Source organism: Vidua chalybeata, chromosome 26 (genome assembly GCF_026979565.1).
Source record: "Vidua chalybeata isolate OUT-0048 chromosome 26, bVidCha1 merged haplotype, whole genome shotgun sequence".
NCBI lineage: Eukaryota > Metazoa > Chordata > Aves > Passeriformes > Viduidae > Vidua > Vidua chalybeata.
Genome location: NC_071555.1, coordinates 3,925,154 through 3,945,371, shown reverse-complemented (window position 1 = coordinate 3,945,371; position 20,218 = coordinate 3,925,154). Strand labels below are relative to the sequence as shown.

General features: G+C 56.5%; 1 protein-coding gene and 2 gene segments (V, D, J or C); 1 reads left to right on the top strand and 2 right to left on the bottom strand.

The window, feature by feature from the left end:
• Positions 1–20,218, top strand: part of LOC128800286 (M1-specific T cell receptor alpha chain-like) — a 226,754-nt gene that overhangs the window by 41,579 nt on the left and 164,957 nt on the right. The window lies entirely within an intron of this gene.
• LOC128800325 (T cell receptor alpha variable 4-like) lies at positions 2,978–13,469 on the bottom strand. The segment is given in 3 exon segments: positions 2,978–3,554; positions 12,146–12,324; positions 12,811–13,469. Coding segments are annotated over 3 exon segments (330 nt in total).
• On the bottom strand, positions 18,164–19,557 carry LOC128800308 (T cell receptor alpha variable 1-2-like). The segment is given in 2 exon segments: positions 18,164–18,586; positions 19,464–19,557. Coding segments are annotated over 2 exon segments (432 nt in total).

Genomic DNA, 20,218 nt, shown 5'->3' with positions numbered 1-20,218 from the left:
ATGCCAGTAAGAACGGTGCAGTCACTAGAGAACGGGTGGATGTGGGAGAAAGCACTAAAAGAAAAGAAGAAAAATTAGAAGGGCTAAGGACTGACTTTAATGAAGAAGGAGAGGAATGGAATGCTTGTGCAGGGTTGGACATTGAATAAAATCAGGACAGTTCTGAGGGACGACGGGATGGAGAAAAGGGAGGGATGAACGGGAGAACAACTCTCGGGAAGAGGTCTGTGAAAAAGCCAGGCAGGACGGCAGCCTGCGAGGACCTGCGGGATCACCCCATCCCCAGACCGCGGTCCCCCTTCGGCACCCCCACGCACCGAGCAGCAGCACCGCGGCCAGCGCCGCCAGCCCCGCGCCCCGACACCGCCGCATGCCGCCGCTCCGCCGGCCGAGCCTCGCTGTGCCCCTCAGCCCCGGCTCTGCTGCGCCCGTGCCGCCTCCTCTGCAACGCCGCCAGCTCCGCCCCGGCCGCCCTCAGCCCCCGCCTCTCTCGGCACCAGCACAATCAGCGACACAAGGACCTTGGGCACGGCCAGGCACAAGAGACAGCTGTGTCCCATCGCACACAGCAGCGACACCGCTTGGGAAGCAGATCCAGCCCGCACCCACCTGCAGCGGGCAGCTGCCGGCCCCACTCGGCTGCACTCAGGCTGTTTGTGAGCCTGGGAAGCTGCTGCTCTCTGCTGTTCAGGGCCAGAGCAGTGCTCGCTGTCCCTGGCAGAGGCAGCAAATTCCCTCCCGCTGAGGGACACACACGGACAGAGCCAGGGCCCTGCTCAGCACGGTGGAGCCATAGACAAATCCGTGCTTCCCGTGGCTCCATGCAAACGGGGATGCTCCAAGAGCACACAGGGCAGGAACACACAACCAGCCCTGGCCTCTGCTGGGGACATGTGGGGCCAAAAGCAGCACGGCTGGAGTGTGGCAGGACAAGGTCCCAGGCAAGCACAGGGGGTATTTTTCTTTTCTCAGACACTGCACAATGCAGAAATGAGTCAAAGTATTCTGAGACACTTCCCCAAGGGAAATGCTAAAATCAATGTGCCCAAAACCATCAGAGCAGTGTACACACATGTGGATGGAACTTCAGGTGAGCATCAGGGTGAGATCAGGGTCCGTTCCCCAAGCTCAGCCTTGCCCTGACACATCCCCTCCCTGCCCTGGGTTGTTGCACAGCCGAGGAAGCTCCCTGCAGCAGGGTGTCTTGCAGAGCACAGAGGTACAAGGCACTGTCAGAGAGCTCCACTTCCTCCAGCTGCAGGACACTGTATTTGCCCGTGGTGTTCAGGTGCGTGCTGATACGGCCGCTGTGCCTGGGGCCACTCCCTGCTTGATAGGAGACCAGCTGTGGGGCTTGGCCTCTCTGCAGCTGGTACCAGAGCAAGGCAGTAAAATATTTGGTCTGGTATTTGCAGGTGGTGTGGAAGGGCTGTCCCTGCTTCACCGTGACTGCTCCATCTTCCTGGGTGACCGTGCCCTGCCCCGTGGTGCCTGGAAGAGAGGCAGTGTCAGCAGCTCCACAGGCAAGGACTACACGCAGGCAAAACAGAATGGTGCAAAACCCTGGTGGAGAAATCTTGCTGCCCTGCAGCGCAGACTTCAGGTGTGCAGACGGACAGGTGAGAGTGAATGTGGGCAGGATTTTAGAGCTCTCAGCACAGCAGGACCCTGACAAGAGATGGGCTGTGTCCCTGCTCCTACTTCTGCTGCTCAGAAGACATGGGAACAGCCTACATTTTGTGTGCTCAAGCAGGCTGAGGAACCCATCGAGATACAGCAAAAGGATTCATCCCGCTTCCCCATCCCTGTGACTCATCCCTGTCACCTCTGAGGGTTCATCAATCCCTGAGTACACACAATGGTGATCTTGGAAAGAGGGAGCCCTGGTTGTACTGGCAGCCCAGAGAACACTGGAAGCCGTGGCAGAGCTGGGTCAGCCTGGAAGCAGAATGGGAAGCGCTATTAATAAAATGAAATTAAAAAACAGAGAGGTGCCTGGGGCAGGTTTGACAGGATCTGGGAATTTACATTAAAATAGGAAGAATGTGGGATTGCAGAGACAGCTGAGATCTCCTGTGATGACTGCAAAGGGATCAGAGGAGAGAGCTGCACAGGGAGATGGACAGAATGTGAGAGAAATGACAGAGAGGGTGTCTAAAATTTCTCTCTTCCCTTTTTCCTTTACAAATCAAAGAAATTCTTCAGCAAGGACTTGCAAAACCACAAAGAGGAGCAGATTTTTCTCAGGCTTTCCCCTCTAACCACTGATATTTCCCTATAAGGTCCTGATAAGACTGTTGAGGATTTCCTTGGGGTAAGAAGAAGAAGAAAAAGAAGGGTGCCTTGGGGAAAAGGCAGGACTTACCCAGGAGCTGGGCCAGGAAGACGGTGAGGATGAGATATGCGAGGTGCATGCCGAGAGCAAGCTGCGTGTTTGCTGAGTGCGGAAGAGTCCGAAAGCCACGTGGCAGCCCCGAGAGAACAGAGCTGCCGGGAGCGACTCTCGGCGGGAGCAAAGGAAGCAGCGGCGGGAGCAGGCAGAGCAATGAGCTGTCCTTGCAGTGCCTGAGATGCTCCTTGTGCGTTTCTCGCTCCTCCAGCAGCAGCCCCCGAGGCTCCCTCAGCCATTGGCCCTGTGAGCATTCCGTGCCTCTGGGGCCTCGCTCATGGCAAGGGGCTGTTCCCGCTCAGCTCGCAGTGGAGTCCTCACCTCCGCAGCTGCAATGGCCAGCTCTGCTGCACAGCCAGGCCTGGCCACTTGGGAGCTCGGGGGCTTCTTCCCCACTGAGGTTTCTCACCTTCCCGAGGTGTCCTCAGGTATCTGCGGTCATTACTATTTCCCCTGGGAACAGGAGACTTCTCTGCCTCTGTCACTTCTCCCCAGCTCTTCTTCACGTGCCTGGGATGAACGCCTCTCTCCCAGGTCTCGCACTCCCACCCCCTTTTCCCAGTCAACCCCAGAGTGATCCCATACTGGTCATTTTGGTTTTATCTTTAATTGGGATTTTCACAAAAAAAAAAAACTTTCTGGAATGATGTGAGCCATGTTGCAGGTAATTATAATGGTTGTAACAGGAACATTCTCATGCAAGTGTTACACTTCCCCATGGATTTGAAGGAGGTTGTTAGGGAAGTGTTGGTTCCTGTCGTTGTCACCATTTTCAAGGTAAAAGCTTTTCATTCTATGGGCTCCTTTGTTGGTTGTACCTTCTTAGGCTTCACAGCAGAGAAAAGATGGTCAGACATGTACAGGGAGATGAGGATTCTTCCCAGCATTTGTGCTGAAAAGAGAAACCTGCAGCCATCCTTGCTGATCCCAGAGACACATCACTCTCAGTCTCTCCTTTCCTGAGGATTCCATGTCCTCTCTCATCATCTGTTTACCCTTTGTCACTGACAAAGCTCAGTCTGCGCCAATTCACAACCACAGCCGCTGTTCCCTAATGGCCCATCAATTAGAGGCTGGAGATCTCCAATCTCCCTCCTCCGTCCCTGAACACCTTCTGCCACATAGGTGTGCTTTGTTCATCACTTTCTCCATTCCCTTTACTTCCCTGTGGAAAGGAAAATGGACGTGATGTGAGCCTTAGAGAACCAGACACTCTCACCTTTCACATGCCCTGACTGTGGCCTCTGCTGAACGTGGTCAGCCCAAGGAGTTCCTGAAGATGCTGAAAGGCTCCTGTCCCCAAAGGAAATGGGGTCTCTCGAACAAGTGTCTGGAGAGAAACCTCATGTGGAGCTGAGTCTTTCAAGTGTCTCCCTCTAACACTTGCAGCATTGCTAGATCCTGGCATTTGTACTTCTGGATGCTTGACAGGTTCCTAACGTGAAGGGAAAGGCACCAATTAGTTTAAGGGGGTGGGGGGTGCAAACGAGCACTTCGATGATTTGAAATGCTCCTCTACGCCTACCGATTTATTGTTTTCCTTAAAGGATGTTCTACTGGTTCAGGAAGGTGCTGAATGCTCATCCATGAGTGTTTGGGGAAAAGCGAGGATGGGAATGAATCCTGTAGAGAAGTGAATTCCAGGCTCAGGTGGGATTGAAAGCACACCTGATTTACACATCCAGGTGAGATTGCTGCTTCTTATCCACCTGGCAGTATGGAACAGAGACATTTCTGCAGCGACAGAGATGGAGATTCCTTTGTCACCTCAGAAAGGCTCACTGCAAACGCCTCTCATGCCATGACCTACTGAGGTGACAGCAGTCCATGAATTAGCCCCTGTGCGCCTGTGGGTGCAGCTGCTTGGTCAGTTCCCAGGCCAGGTGCTCTCCAGGAGCATCTCTTTGCTTTGCAAAGCAGGCTGAGAGCAGCAGCAGGCGTGGCCGGAGGGCGAGAGGCGCTGGCAGAGGCGCAGGCGGCAGCAGTTTGGTGTGAGGCGGCGGCGGGCTCGGGAGCGAGGGGAGGCCGGGCTGTGTGTGGCGAGTGTGCGAGCGCAGGCTGCAGGCGGGTTGTGAGGCGTGTGCGGGGCCGTGCGGGGCTGTGCGGGGTCGGTGCGTGCGGGCTCGGGGCAGAGGAAGGAGCTGCGGGGCCGCGCGGGGCCCGGCGGGCCGAGCGGCAGCGCCCCCTGCTGGCCCCGGCCGGCCCCGCCCGCGGCGGTTCGTGCCCGGCCGCAGCCCCGGCTCCTCTGCCCGTGGCCCCCAGCGCGCAGTAATACACGGCCGCGTCCCCGCGCCGGGGCCGCCCGAGCCACAGCGCGCTCCAGCGCCGGTCTGCCGACACCCACACATGATCCGCCCTGTTCGGCAGCTCTTTGGAGTCTTTGTGAGTGCTCACGAGGAGTTCGGGACCCCGGCCCGGCAGCTGACGGTACCAGTAGATTGTTTCGCTGGTCTGGATTTTGGGATGTGAGCAGGTGATGTTGATGCCGGTGCCCTCGGTGGTCTCCAGTGACGCCTCCTGCTGTACCTGGGCTCTGGCCACAGCCACTGCCACGGAGAGAAGAACAATCAACTTTCTTTTACAGAAAATGGAGTGGGAGATGGGAAAGGAGGAAAGATCAGCCTTAACTGAGATGTGTTTCGAGAATAGAGTATGGAGAGATAATTTATCCGGGAGTATTTTGCTGAGGCCACGAATCTATGAGGGGTGTTTAGACGGACAATTGCAAGTTTTACGAGGAGAAAGGAATGAGAAAATAGATTTTCCTGGATGGATGGATGAAAAAACGGCGTAAAAAAGGCAAATTCGCTCGGAGGACTTCAATGAGCAAAAGAACCCCATGAGGGCAGAGGAGGAGACAGAATGCAAACAAGAACTGAGAGGAGAAATTTAGTTAGAGATGAGTTTTAGGGCGAGAGGAGTCTCACAGAACCCCCGACCACACCCAATACTGCCTTCCCCACGCACCGAGCAGCAGCACGGCCAGCGCCGCCAGCCCCGCGCCCCGACACCGCCGCATGCCGCCGCTCCGCCGGCCGAGCCTCGCTGTGCCCCTCAGCCCCGGCTCTGCTGCGCCCGTGCCGCCTCCTCTGCAACGCCGCCAGCTCCGCCCCGGGGCACAGCCCTGCGCCGGCGCTGCTCGGGCTCTCGCCGACTCCTGGCCGGGAACGGAGGGGAGGCGAGCGCGCTGGGAGTGGGGCGGCGCTCGGGTCTCTGCACGTCCGAAGCAGCGGAGTCAGGGTGGGGATCAGTGAATCGGGCTGGTATCATGGAGCTGTGGATTGACAGGCCCTGGGTTTCCTTCCCTGCCATCATCTCTTCACTCACATCTCCCCTTTGCTGTCCTCTTGGGGACTTCCGAATTGTCCTTCAGGGCACTGAAAGAATTCCACTCACATGGATACAGGAGCTGGGCATAAAGCTTCAGCCCTTCCCCGTGTCCTCGAAACCAAACTGATGCAGCACAAGGGAGAGCAGCTGTGCTCTGCATGGGAGAGACCTGTCCGTGTGTCTGTGTGTCTGTGTGTCTGTGTGTCTGTGTTTAGAACAGCTGGAAAAGGAGGGCACAGAAAGCAGGATGTGCATTTCAGGGCCTCTTCCCTGGACAAATCTCCTGCACGCTGCTACATCGTTGTTCATCTGCACCCGGGCTCCTTGTGAGGCCGGGAAAACGCTGCTCTGTGATGCTCAGGGCAGAGCAGTGCAGAGCGTCTCCAGTGCGATCAACGCATTTCACTTGTCGAGTAACACAGCAGGACACACTCACACATACACACACACACTCACACACACTCACACACACTCACACACACACTCCCACACACAGAGGCTCCTGCACATCGGGGTGCATTCATGCACGAATCTGTGCTCCCTCATGGATTCCTGGGGACCCTGCCTGAACACAAGCGCACACAAACCAGGAACACAGGCAAGGACACAATGAGCCGTGGACGCTGCTGAGGAAACCAGAGAACAACTGCAGCAGGGCGGGAGCCCTGTGGGGAAGGACAAGGAGTGAGGCAAGCCTGTGACACAGTTCGTGTACTGACAGGCTGAACAGAGGGTAAGATGTCCAGCGAGGCACGAATACTTTCCCGAAGGCAGTTTTAACAGGGCAGGGTGGGAACCAGCAGCCCAATGCTGACACACGGGAAGGCAAAAACCGGTGACCATCAGGGTGAGCTGAGGAGGGAAGAAGGGAGGGTGTATATGTAAGTGTGTGGGCACAGATCCGTGTTGGGGTGTGCTTTATGTGTGCACATCTCTGGATGGGAATGTTCACATAGATATGAGTGCAAAGACTCGGCTGCAGGAGCAGGAATAGGAGGGAGTGTGTGTGTTTGCACATCTGTGGGGACATGTCAGAAGGAGAAGTGTCTGTGCCTGTGTCTCCTTTGGAAATGTGTGTGCACACAGCTCTTCATACACACAGAGCTATGAGTTACTCTTTGGGTCTGTGCAAGCTCCAGATTGTGTTTGTGCTATCGTGAACTCGTGGATGTGCAATAGGAGTTCTTTAATTACTTCTTCTACTCCGGGAGCTGCTTTATTCCCAGAAAGGCCTCAGGAAGGCACAGGGATGTGATGGAACTGAGGAGAAGTGACAGCAGTTAAAGTGAGGGAAAATAGGCGCTGAGTGTGTCAGCCTTTTCCCTGTCATTTGTCAGCAGGTCCCCTTCCTCACCGAGCAAGGAGCCAACATGTCCTGAGGCTTTCTTTGGCTGCCAATAGATTTAGGAATACCATCCCGGATTGCCTTGATCGCTGCTGAAATGTTCCCCTCCAGCAGAATTGTTTTGTGCGCGTTGCAGGGCAGCATCCCTGTGCTCGGAGGGGTTTCTCGCAGGAGGCCAGGCCGTGTGCTGGGCCCGTGCTGGCTCCCGGCCGGGGTCCCGCGGGTGCCACGCGCGGCTCGGTCCCTGTCCCGCCGAGCGGCGTCAGCCGGGAGCGGAGCGGCCCCTGCTGGCCCCGGCCGGCCCCGCCCGCGGCGGTTCGTGCCCGGCCGCAGCCCCGGCTCCTCTGCCCGTGGCCCCCAGTGCGCAGTAATACACGGCCGCGTCCCCGCGCCGGGGCCGCCCGAGCCACAGCGCACTCGAACGCCCGTCCTCCGACATCCGCAGCTCTCCTGCAATGGCCGGCACATCCTTGGAGCCTCTAATAGCGAAGGAGAGGAATTCGGGTGCTCGGCCCGGGAGCTGACGGTAGAAATGGATGTAATCGCCGCTCACTTTTTTGGGATGTGAGCAGCTGATGTTGATGCCGGTGCCCTCGGTGGTCTCCAGCAGTGGCTCCTGCTGTACCTGGGCTCTGCCTGAAGCCACTGCCGGGAAGAGAAAAAGGACAAGACTGAAATCCTGCATTGCCCTGCTTCACAGAAGAAAGCCCGCAGAAACAGTCAGGAACGTAGAGAGATGAATAGAAATACAGCACCGAGGGGATATCACGATAAGCAGGAATGGAAGTGTCCATGAATGGTTTGTGGAAAAATGAATGCATGAGTGACAGGAAGAAGGGTGCAGGAGCTGGAGTGCGGGAGGATGTGGGAGACAGCAGAAAAAGAAAGAAGAAAAGTTAGAAGGGCTAAGGACTGACTTTGTAAGTAATAAAGAAGGAGAGGAATGGAATGCTTGAGCAGGGTTGAATAAAGAAAAGAATCAGGAGATTTCTGAGAGACTATGGGATGGAGAATAGGGAGGGATGAACGGGAGAACAGCTCTCGGGCAGAGGTCTGCGAAGAAGCCAGGCAGGACAGCAGCCTCCGAAAACGTGCGGGATCAGGCCAGTCTAAGACCCGGCCCCTCTTCGGCACCCCCGCGCACCGAGCAGCAGCACGGGCAGCGCCGCCAGCCCCGCGCCCCGACACCGCCGCATGCCGCCGCTCCGCCGGCCGAGCCTCGCTGTGCCCCTCAGCCCCGGCTCTGCTGCGCCCGTGCCGCCTCCTCTGCAACGCCGCCAGCTCCGCCCCGGGGCACAGCCCTGCGCCGGCGCTGCTCGGGCTCTCGCCGACTCCTGGCCGGGAACGGAGGGGAGGCGAGCGCGCTGGGAGTGGGGCGGCGCTCGGGTCTCTGCACGTCCGAAGCAGCGGAGTCAGGGTGGGGATCAGTGAATCGGGCTGGTATCATGGAGCTGAGGATTGACAGGCCCTGGGTTTCTTTCGCTCCCATCATCTGTTCACTCACATCTCCCCTTTGCTGTCATGTTGGGCACTCCCGAATTGTCCTTCAAGGCACTGGAAAGAAATCCACTCACATGGATACAGGAGCTGGGCATAAAGCTTCAGACCTTCCCCGTGTCCACGAAACCAAACTGATGCAGCACAGGGAAGAGCAGCTGTGCCCTGGATAGGGGAGACCTGACCATGTATCCATGTGTCTGTGTGTCCGTATGTCTGTATGTGTCTGAGCACTCCAAGCCTTGCTGAAGCACTCCCAACTTTTCAAACAGAATTAAGCTAAAAATGGAAACTTGGGTGAACCCATCCTTGTTGGGGCTGGCAACTGGCAGTAGCAAACGTGATTGTTTAGAGCAGCTGGAAAAGGAGGGCTCAGGAAGCAGGGACTCCATTTCAATGCCTCTTCCCTGGACAAATCTCCTGCACGCTGCTACATCATTGCTCATCTGCACCCAGGAAGCTTCTGAGACTGTAAACCAGGTGAATCTGAAGCCCCTTCCCTTTCTCTCGCTCTTACAAAATGATCCAGTAGACAAATATCTCAGCGGAGGTTGTTTTCTTCTGTGCTCAGTCCACTCTCATGGCAAAGATATTTGGGGGACATTGTGTAATTGAGAAAAGCTGAAAGGTGGCTGCAGGGGCTCTTCCTTGAGAAATTAGGAGAGAGACTCCCTGGGCCAGGCTGCTATTTGCAGGACAAAGAAGAGAGCTCCTTGCCAAGGCTCCAGCTCCCAACTCAGGAGTGGCCTTGGTTGCTTCCATTCACCCTTGTGATCTGTTTCTTGTCTGCTCCCTCTCCCAGGTGCACTTTTGACTTTGAGACATGTCCTGCTACAGCCCGTGCTGGCCATGCCGGCCCTGTGGCCCCACCCCGCTGGCCAACAGCTGCCATGAGCCCTGTGTCAGGCAGTGCCAGGACTCCACCGTCGTCATTGAGCCCTCCCCTGTGGTGGTGACCCTGCCTGGCCCCATCCTCAGCTCCTTCCCACAGAACACCGTGGTGGGATCCTCCACCTCGGCTGCTGTTGGCAGCATCCTCAGCTGTTACCGAGTGCCCATCAGCTCTGGGGGCTGTGACCCCTCTGGCATTTCCAGGTGCTACAATGGCAGAAGGTCCCTCCCCTGAAGAAGATGCTGGGAAAGCCCCGTGGTGACGTCTCAGGTTTTAATCAGAACATGGTGCTGGGCCAAGGATGGACATTTCTGAGTGTTGGTCCCAGGAGAGCTGGAAGGCTTTGCCTTCCCCTTTTCTTTGTTTGCTTTGTCTCCCCTTGGCAGTAAGGTGTCACCAAGTGCAGCCTGGTGGGGACCATCAGTGTGGTCTCCCTGTCTGGGGCAGGTAGACAGGCAGCGTGTGGGAACCTCTTGTCACAATCCGCTTGTTGTGGGGTGTCATGATGATTCTTTTCACCAATCCCAAAATGCAAAAAGGCAAACAGCAGGGGACTGTCAGTTAATCCCAACAAATGCTCCTTTATTAGGGGCCAAAAGAGGAAATGCGATAGTGGGGTAAGAGAAAGGAGAGAAATGGATAGAGAGAGAGAGAGCAGAGGGATTGGAATAGCTACCAACACAGGCGAGATCCTCAGTGGTCTGGAAGATGAGGATCCGTCTGTCGTGTCAGGGAAGTCTTCGAAGTTCTGGTCAACTCGGGTGTCCAGTTATAGTCCACAGAGGGAAAAGGGGGGAACATGCAGGACAATGAGAGTCTATTGTGATTGCTGCGGGGGAACAGGTGAGTCCACTGAAAGCACCAAGGCAGGATGAACACAATGAAGAATAAGTCCATTGGAATCACTGAAGAAGAACAGGTCATGTCATTAGTGGTTTCCCCACTCCCTGTGGTAGGGGTCCCAGTCTCAGTCCTTGGGAGGGGGTTTTCGATCTCCATCCATCAGTCACAGTGGTAACGAGGCAGATGAGGGGTCTTCAGTGAGAGACCACTAGAGTCACCCCAAAAGTTCATTCAGCTTAAATGGTGGAGAGTGGGTGAATATGCAGTAGGCCGTTCCTTGCTGGCTCCATGCCAGGTCCTTGCCAACTCCTTGCCAAGGCCTAGTTCAGAACAGCTAACCTAAGGTACAGCAGTTGCACCTGCACTGCCGCTCCCTCCAAGCCGGAACTGTAGTGGGGGGAAGGGGTTTCTCCTCGTGGCAATCAGTAGGCAAATGTGGGGGCTTCAGACAGCCTCTTACACCTCTCCACTGCCAAGGAGGACGGACTGTCAGATGGCCCCGGGCTGGCAGCACTGCTGTTGTGCACTTGCAGTCAGTTTCTTTGTGTCTTTGTGACTCATTAAATCTCTCTGCTGCATTCAGGCCTGGTCTCTCTGCAATCATTCCCCCCCTGCAGATGCTCTCCAAGATGTCGACGTAAAAGGGAGCTTATCAAGGGTGGGGCCCCAGAAGACCTGCTGTTTACAACCAGAGGAGTGCTGGTGGGAGATGTGGTGGCTGGAGGCTGTTTTGGGCACAGCAACTATGAAATGTTACGGTTTTCAATAGTATTTAAAGGAAGGGAAATCAACAAAACCTCTACCGTAGACTTCCAGAGGGTGGATTTTGGCCTGTTGAGGACACTGATTTGGAACGTCCCTTGGGAAGCAGCCCTTTAAAAGAAAGGGGCTCCAGAAGACTGGATATACTTAATGAAAGCAATCTTGAATGCACAGGAGCAGCCTGACCCTACGTGCCAAAAGATGAGGAGGTGGAGGAGAAGACCTGCCTGGATGAGAAGGGAGCATTCCCAGGAACTCAGGGAATAAAAAGAGTGTGTCTCACTATTGGAAAAAGGGCAAGCAGCTCAGGAAGAGTTGAAGGATGTCATTAGGTCATGCAGAAAGAAAAGTAGAGAGGACCAAGCTCAGTTAGAACTTGATCTGGCCAATTCTGTAAGGGGTAATAAAGAGCGTTTTTACAAATACATTAACGAGGACCGAAGACAATCACCGATCTTCTCTGGACACCGTGGGGAATATATTCACCTAAGAGGAGGGAACGGCTGAGGTGCTTAACACCTTCTTTGCCTCAGTCTTCAGGAGTAGGATTGATGATCATCAGGACAACTGGTCTCCTGATCTAGGAGACAGGGAAGGTAAGCAGCACGGAACTCCTGTTATCCAGACGGAAGAACTTAAAGATTTGCTAAGCGACGTAGATGCTCACAAGCCTTTGGGATTGGATGGGATTCGTGCTAGGGAGATCAGGCAGCTGGGGCTCATGAAACCAGTGCTGAGAAGCGGGGCTGAGGGAGGCCGGTGACTCCAAGCTGGTCGGTGACTCGGTGCCGGTGCTGGTGTCAGTGCAGGTGTCGGTGGCGGTGCCATTGCCGGTGGCGGCAGCGCCCCGGGATCCCGGGCCGAGCGGGGCGAGGCGGCCCCGGCGGGCGGAGCGGCAGCGCCCCCTGCTGGCCCCGGCCGGCCCCGCCCGCGGCGGTTCGTGCCCGGCCGCAGCCCCGGCTCCTCTGCCCGTGGCTCCCAGCGCGCAGTAATACACGGCCGCGTCCCCGCGCCGGGGCCGCCCGAGCCACAGCGCACTCGAACGCCGGTCTGCCGACACCGACAGGCGCCCTTCAGGGGCTCGCACCTCCTTGGGTGCTTTAGCAGTGACCGCCACGAGTTCAGGCCTTTGGCCTGGCAGCTGACGGTAGAAGTGGATGAAATCGCCTGTCCGGATATTGGGGTGTGAGCACTTGATGGTGATGCTGCTGCCCTCGACAATCTCCAGGAATGGCTCTTGCTGTATCTGGGCTCTGACTGCAGCCACTGCCAGGGAGAGAAAAGGAAGAAAAATCAACTCCTACATTCTACTCAGCTCTGCCAGACAATCCTGAGACCAAAGCCCGCAGAACCAGTCAGGAACACAGAGAGATGAGGAGGAAAACACTTCCCAGAGGATATCAAGGTATGCAGTAATGGAAGTGTCCATGAATCTTTTGTGAAGTAATGAATGCGTGAATGTCAGAACGATTAGGAGAGTCACTGGAGAACGGGAGGATTTGAGAGAAAGCACAAAAAGTCAAGAAGAAAAGTAACAAGGCCTAAGGACTGACTTCGTGAGTTATAAAAAAGGAATTCTTGTGCAGGTTTTGGCATAGAATACAACTTGAGGATGGAGAAGAGGGAAGGATGAACGGGAGAACAACTCTCGGGAAGAGGTCTGTGAAAAAGCCAGGCAGGACGGCAGCCTGCGAGGACCTGCGGGATCACCCCATCCCCAGACCACGGCCCCCCTTCGGCACCCCCACGCACCGAGCAGCAGCACGGCCAGCGCCGCCAGCCCCGCGCCCCGACACCGCCGCATGCCGCCGCTCCGCCGGCCGAGCCTCGCTGTGCCCCTCAGCCCCGGCTCTGCTGCGCCCGTGCCGCCTCCTCTGCAACGCCGCCAGCTCCGCCCCGGCCGCCCTCAGCCCCCGCCTCTCTCGGCACCAGCACAATCAGCGACACAAGGACCTTGGGCACGGCCAGGCACAAGAGACAGCTGTGTCCCATCGCACACAGCAGCGACACCGCTTGGGAAGCAGATCCAGCCCGCACCCACCTGCAGCGGGCAGCTGCCGGCCCCACTCGGCTGCACTCAGGCTGTTTGTGAGCCTGGGAAGCTGCTGCTCTCTGCTGTTCAGGGCCAGAGCAGTGCTCGCTGTCCCTGGCAGAGGCAGCAAATTCCCTCCCGCTGAGGGACACACACGGACAGAGCCAGGGCCCTGCTCAGCACGGTGGAGCCATAGACAAATCCGTGCTTCCCGTGGCTCCATGCAAACGGGGCTGCTCCAAGAGCACACGAGGCAGGAACACACAACCAGCCCTGGCCTCTGCTGGGGACATGTGGGGCCAAAAGCAGCACGGCTGGAGTGTGGCAGGACAAGGTCCCAGGCAAGCACAGGGGGTATTTTTCTTTTCTCAGACACTGCACAATGCAGAAATGAGTCAAAGTATTCTGAGACACTTCCCCAAGGGAACTGCAAGAATGAACGCAGTCCAAAAGCATCAGAGCAGTGTACACACATGTGGATGGAACTTCAGGTGAGCATCAGGGTGAGATCAGGGTCTGTTCCCCAAGCTCAGCCTTGCCCTGACACATCCCCTCCCTGCCCTGGGTTGTTGCACAGCCGAGGAAGCTCCCTGCAGCAGGGTGTCTTGCAGAGCACAGAGGTACAAGGCACTGTCAGAGAGCTCCACTTCCTCCAGCTGCAGGACACTGTATTTGCCCGTGGTGTTCAGGTGCGTGCTGATACGGCCGCTGTGCCTGGGGCCACTCCCTGATTGATATGAGACCAGCTGTGGGGCTTGGCCTGTCTGCAGCTGGTACCAGAGTAAGCCATTAAAATTACTGCTCTGGTATTTGCAGGTGGTGTGGAAGGGCTGTCCCTGCTTCACCGTGACTGCTCCATCTTCCTGGGTGACCGTGTCCTGCCCCGTGGTGCCTGGAAGAAAGTGATGGTGAGCAGCTCCACAGGCAAGGACTATGGTAAGCAAATCGAAGTGCATGGAAAACCTTGGCGAAGAAAGCTCCCTGCCTTGTAGCAGAATTGAGAGATTTTGGGCATGACTATAGAGCTGTTTGCTCTGCATCACCCAAAGGAGAGCTGGGCTGTGGCTGTGCTCCTCTCCTACTTCGGAGAAGACCCGTGAAGAGCCTGTAATGCCAGAGCTTTGTGTGCTGGAAACAGCTCCCCTCCAGCTGCCTGTGGCACCCGCCGAGGTACAGCAGAAAGGTTCATCCTGCTTCCCCATCCCTGTCAACTCTGAAGGCTCCTTGATCCCTGAGTACACACAACGCTGGGAGTGGAAAGAGGGAGCCCTGGTTGTGCTGACAGCCCAGAGAACACTGGAAGCAGTGGCAGAGCTGGGTCAGCCTGGAAGCAGAAGGAGACACCCTGATAATGTCAGTGACCTGAGAACTTTGAGATAGCCGTGGCAGGTTTAACGGGATGCTGGAATGTACATATCAATGGGAAGAATGTGGGACTGTAGAGAAGCTGAGATCTCCTGAGGTGCCAGCACTTGGATCAGAAGAGAGAGGCAGATGCAGATGCATTGATGGCGAGAGAAAAGACAGAGAAGAAGACTGAGGTTTCTCTTCCTTCCCTTTTCCTTTACAAACCGAAGAGCTTCTTGAGCAAATACTTACAAAACCACAAAGAGGAACGGATTTTTCTCATCCATTTCCATCTATTCCCTAGTATTTCCCTATAAGGTCTTGCTTAGGGTGTTGAGGGTTTCCTGTGGGAAGAGAGAAGAAGAAGAAGAGGAGAGCCTTGGGGAAAAGGTAGGACTTACCCAGGAGCTGGGCCAGGAAGACGGTGAGGATGAGATATGCGAGGTGCATGCCGAGAGCAAGCTGCGTGTTTGCTGAGTGCGGAAGAGTCCGAAAGCCACGTGGCAGCCCCGAGAGAACAGAGCTGCCGGGAGAGACTCTCGGCGGGAGCAAAGGAAGCAGCGGCGGGAGCAGGCAGAGCAATGAGCTGTCCTTGCAGTGCCTGAGATGCTCCTTGTGCGTTTCTCGCTCCTCCAGCAGCAGCCCCCGAGGCTCCCTCAGCCATTGGCCCTGTGAGCATTCCGTGCCTCTGGGGCCTCGCTCATGGCAAGGGGCTGTTCCCGCTCAGCTCGCAGTGGAGTCCTCACCTCCGCAGCTGCAATGGCCAGCACTGCTGCACAGCCAGGCCAGGCCACTTGGGAGCTCGGGGGCTTCTTCCCCACTGAGGTTTCTCACCTTCCCGAGGTGTCCTCAGCTCTGTCAGGGCACTGCTAATCCCCAAATCCTGACGACTTTTGGACATCTCCGAGGCTGGAGACTGCACAGATTCACAGGCATTCCCTGGTTTGTGCTCCCTGATCCCATAAGACCTCCTCAAACCTCCTTTATCCTCCTGTTCCTCTTGTCCCTTCTTGCCACTGGCAACGCTCAGCCTGAGCCACTTCACAGCAGTTTCCTAATGGCCCATCAATTAGAAGCTGGAGAGCTCTGAGCTCCCTCCTTCTCTCCTTTATCACCTACTGCCAGATGGGTGTCATTGTGTGCTTTGTCCTCACTTTCCCTGTTCCTTGTTCTTCCCTTGGAAAGGAAAATGGACGTGATGTGAGCCTTAGAGAACCAGACACTCTCACCTTTCCCATGCCCTGACTGTGACCTCTGCTGAACGTGGTCAGCCCAAGGAGCTCCTGAAGATGCTGAAAGGCTCCTGTCCCCAAAGGAAATGGGGTCTCTCGAACAAGTGTCTGGAGAGTAACCTCATGTGGAGCTCAGTCTTTCAAGTGTCTCCCTCTAACACTTGCAGCATTGCTAGATCCTGGCATTTGTACTTCTGGATGCTTGGCAGGTTCCTAACGTGAAGGGAAAGGCACCAATTAGTTTAAGGGGGTGGGGGGTGCAAACGAGCACTTCGATGATTTGAAATGCTCCTCTACGCCTACCGATTTATTGTTTTCCTTCCCGGATATTCTACTGGTTCAGGAAGGTGCTGAATGCTCATCCATGAGGGTTTGGGGAAAAGTGAGGATGCGAATGAAACCTGTAGAGAAGTGAATTCCAGGCTCAGGTGGGATTGAAAGCACACCTGATTTACACATCCAGGTGAGATTGCTGCTTCTTATCCACCTGGCAGTATGGAACAGAGACATTTCTGCAGCGACAGAGATGGAGATTCCTTTGTCACCTCAGAAAGCCTCACTGCAAACACCGATCACTTCATGACCTGGTGAGATGACAGCACTGCATGACCCAGCTCCTGTGTGCCTCTCAGTGCTGCTGCTTGGTCAGTTCCTAGCCCAGGTGAGCTGGAGCAGCTCCAGGAGCATCTCTTTGCTTTGCAAAGCAGGCTGAGAGCAGCAGCAGGCGTGGCCGGAGGGCGAGAGGCGCTGGCAGAGGCGCAGGCGGCAGCAGTTTGGTGTGAGGCGGCGGCGGGCTCGGGAGCGAGGGGAGGCCGGGCTGTGTGTGGCGAGTGTGCGAGCGCAGGCTGCAGGCGGGTTGTGAGGCGTGTGCGGGGCCGTGCGGGGCTGTGCGGGGTCGGTGCGTGCGGGCTCGGGGCAGAGGAAGGAGCTGCGGGGCCGCGCGGGGCCCGGCGGGCCGAGCGGCAGCGCCCCCTGCTGGCCCCGGCCGGCCCCGCCCGCGGCGGTTCGTGCCCGGCCGCAGCCCCGGCTCCTCTGCCCGTGGCCCCCAGCGCGCAGTAATACACGGCCGCGTCCCCGCGCCGGGGCCGCCCGAGCCACAGCGCGCTCCAGCGCCGGTCTGCCGACACCCGCAGCTGGCCCGAACTGTCCGGCAGCTCTTTGGACTCTTTCATAGTGAGTGCGAGGAGTTCAGGTCCTCGGCCAGGGAGCAGACGATACCACTGGATCCAGTCGCTGGTCTGGATTTTGGGATGTGAGCAGGTGATGTTGATGCCGATGCCCTCGGTGGTCTCCAGTGACGCCTCCTGCTGTACCTGGGCTCTGGCCACAGCCCCTGTCACGGGGAAAAGTAGAATCAGTTTTCTTTTACAGAAAATGGCACTCAGGGGGAGATGGGAGAGGGCGACGGATCAGAGCAAACTGGGATATGTTCTGGTAATAAAGCATGAAGAGCTAATTTCACTGAGAGTGTTTGTCTGAGGACAAGAATCTATGACGGGTGTTTTGAGGAAAAATCAGAACGAAATTACAAAAATACACCAGCTGGGAGGGAGAGAGGGATACAGACATGAAGTAAAAAAGGCAAAATGGGAAGCAATAAATTCACGGAGGGAAGAAAGTATGACGGCAGAGGAGGGAACAGAGGGTAAATAAGAACCGAAAAGGAGCAGGAGGATAAGAGATTAATCTTGGGCTAGGCGGTCTCACGTAGCCCCCGACCCAGACGCCCCCGGCCGCCAACGCAACGCACCGAGCAGCAGCACCGCGGCCAGCGCCGCCAGCCCCGCGCCCCGACACCGCCGCATGCCGCCGCTCCGCCGGCCGAGCCTCGCTGTGCCCCTCAGCCCCGGCTCTGCTGCGCCCGTGCCGCCTCCTCTGCAACGCCGCCAGCTCCGCCCCGGCCGCCCTCAGCCCCCGCCTCTCTCGGCACCAGCACAATCAGCGACACAAGGACCTTGGGCACGGCCAGGCACAAGAGACAGCTGTGTCCCATCGCACACAGCAGCGACACCGCTTGGGAAGCAGATCCAGCCCGCACCCACCTGCAGCGGGCAGCTGCCGGCCCCACTCGGCTGCACTCAAGCTGTTTGTGAGCCTGGGAAGCTGCTGCTCTCTGCTGTTCAGGGCCAGAGCAGTGCTCGCTGTCCCTGGCAGAGGCAGCAAATTCCCTCCCGCTGAGGGACACACACGGACAGAGCCAGGGCCCTGCTCAGCACGGTGGAGCCATAGACAAATCCGTGCTTCCCGTGGCTCCATGCAAACGGGGCTGCTCCAAGAGCACACAGGGCAGGAACACACAACCAGCCCTGGCCTCTGCTGGGGACATGTGGGGCCAAAAGGCTGGAGTGTGGCAGGACAAGGTCCCAGGCAAGCACAGGGGGTATTTTTCTTTTCTCAGAGACTGCACAATGCAGAAATGAGTCAAAGTATGCTGAGACACTTCCCCAAGGGAAATGCTAAAATCAATGTGCCCAAAAGCATCAGAGCAGTGTACACACATGTGGATGGAACTTCAGGTGAGCATCAGGGTGAGATCAGGGTCCGTTCCCCAAGCTCAGCCTTGCCCTGACACATCCCCTCCCTGCCCTGGGTTGTTGCACAGCCGAGGAAGCTCCCTGCAGCAGGGTGTCTTGCAGAGCACAGAGGTACAAGGCACTGTCAGAGAGCTCCACTTCCTCCAGCTGCAGGACACTGTATTTGCCCGTGGTGTTCAGGTGCGTGCTGATACGGCCGCTGTGCCTGGGGCCACTCCCTGCTTGATAGGAGACCAGCTGTGGGGCTTGGCCTTTCCGTAGCTGGTACCAGAGCAAGGCATCAAAACTATTGGTCTGGTATTTGCAGGTGGTGTGGAAGGGCTGTCCCTGCTTCACAGTGACTGCTCCATCTTCCTGGGTGACCGTGTCCTGCCCCGTGGTGCCTGGAAGAGAGGCAGTGTCAGTAGCTCCACAGGCAAGGACTACACGCAGGCAAAACAGAATGGTGCAAAACCCTGGTGGAGAAATCTCGCTGCCCTGCAGCGCAGACTTCAGGTGTGCAGACGGACAGGTGAGAGTGAATGAGGGCAGGATTTCAGAGCTCTCAGCACAGCAGGACCCTGACAAGAGATGGGCTGTGTCCCTGCTCCTACTTCTGCTGCTCAGAAGACATGGGAACAGCCTACATTTTGTGTGCTCAAGCAGGCTGAGGAACCCATCGAGATACAGCAAAAGGATTCATCCTGCTTCCCCATCCCTGTGACTCATCCCTGTCACCTCTGAGGGTTCATCAATCCCTGAGTACACACAATGGTGATCTTGGAAAGAGGGAGCCCTGGTTGTGCTGGCAGCCCAGAGAACACTGGAAGCCGTGGTAGAGCTGGGTCAGCCTGGAAGCAGAATGGGAAGCGCTATTAATAAAATGAAATTAAAAAACAGAGAGGTGCCTGGGGCAGGTTTGACAGGATCTGGGAATTTACATTAAAATAGGAAGACTGTGGGACTGCAGAGACAGCTGAGATCTCCTGAGGTGCCAGCACTTGAATCAGAAGAGAGAGCAGCACAGGGAGATGGACAGAATGTGAGAGAAAAGACAGAGAAGGGGTCTAAGATTTCTCTCTTCCATTTTTCCCTTACAAATCAAAGAACTTCTTCAGCAAGGACTTGCAAAACCACAAAGAGGAGCAGATTTTTCTTAGACTTTCCCCTCTAACCACTGATATTTCCCTGCAAGGATTTGATAAGGCTATTGAGGATTTCCTTGGGGTAAGAAGAAGAAGAAAAAGAAGAAGGGTGCCTTGGGGAAAAGGCAGGACTTACCCAGGAGCTGGGCCAGGAAGACGGTGAGGATGAGATATGCGAGGTGCATGCCGAGAGCAAGCTGCGTGTTTGCTGAGTGCGGAAGAGTCCGAAAGCCACGTGGCAGCCCCGAGAGAACAGAGCTGCCGGGAGCGACTCTCGGCGGGAGCAAAGGAAGCAGCGGCGGGAGCAGGCAGAGCAACGAGCTGTCCTTGCAGTGCCTGAGATGCTCCTTGTGCGTTTCTCGCTCCTCCAGCAGCAGCCCCCGAGGCTCCCTCAGCCATTGGCCCTGTGAGCATTCCGTGCCTCTGGGGCCTCGCTCATGGCAAGGGGCTGTTCCCGCTCAGCTCGCAGTGGAGTCCTCACCTCCGCAGCTGCAATGGCCAGCTCTGCTTCACAGCCAGGCCTGGCCACTTGGGAGCTCGGGGGCTTCTTCCCCACTGAGGTTTCTCACCTTCCCGAGGTGTCCTCAGCTCTGTCAGGGCACTGCTAATCCCCAAATCCTGACGACTTTTGGACAGCTCCGAGGCTGGAGACTACACAGATTCACAAGCATTCCCTGGTTTGTGCTCCCTGATCCCATAAGGCCTCCTCAAACCTCCTTTATCCTCCTGTTCCTCTTGTCCCTTCTTGCCACTGGCAACGCTCAGCCTGAGCCACTTCACAGCAGTTTCCTAATGGCCCATCAATTAGAAGCTGGAGAGCTCTGAGCTCCCTCCTTCTCTCCTTTATCACCTACTGCCAGATGGGTGTCATTGTGTGCATTGTGTCATTGT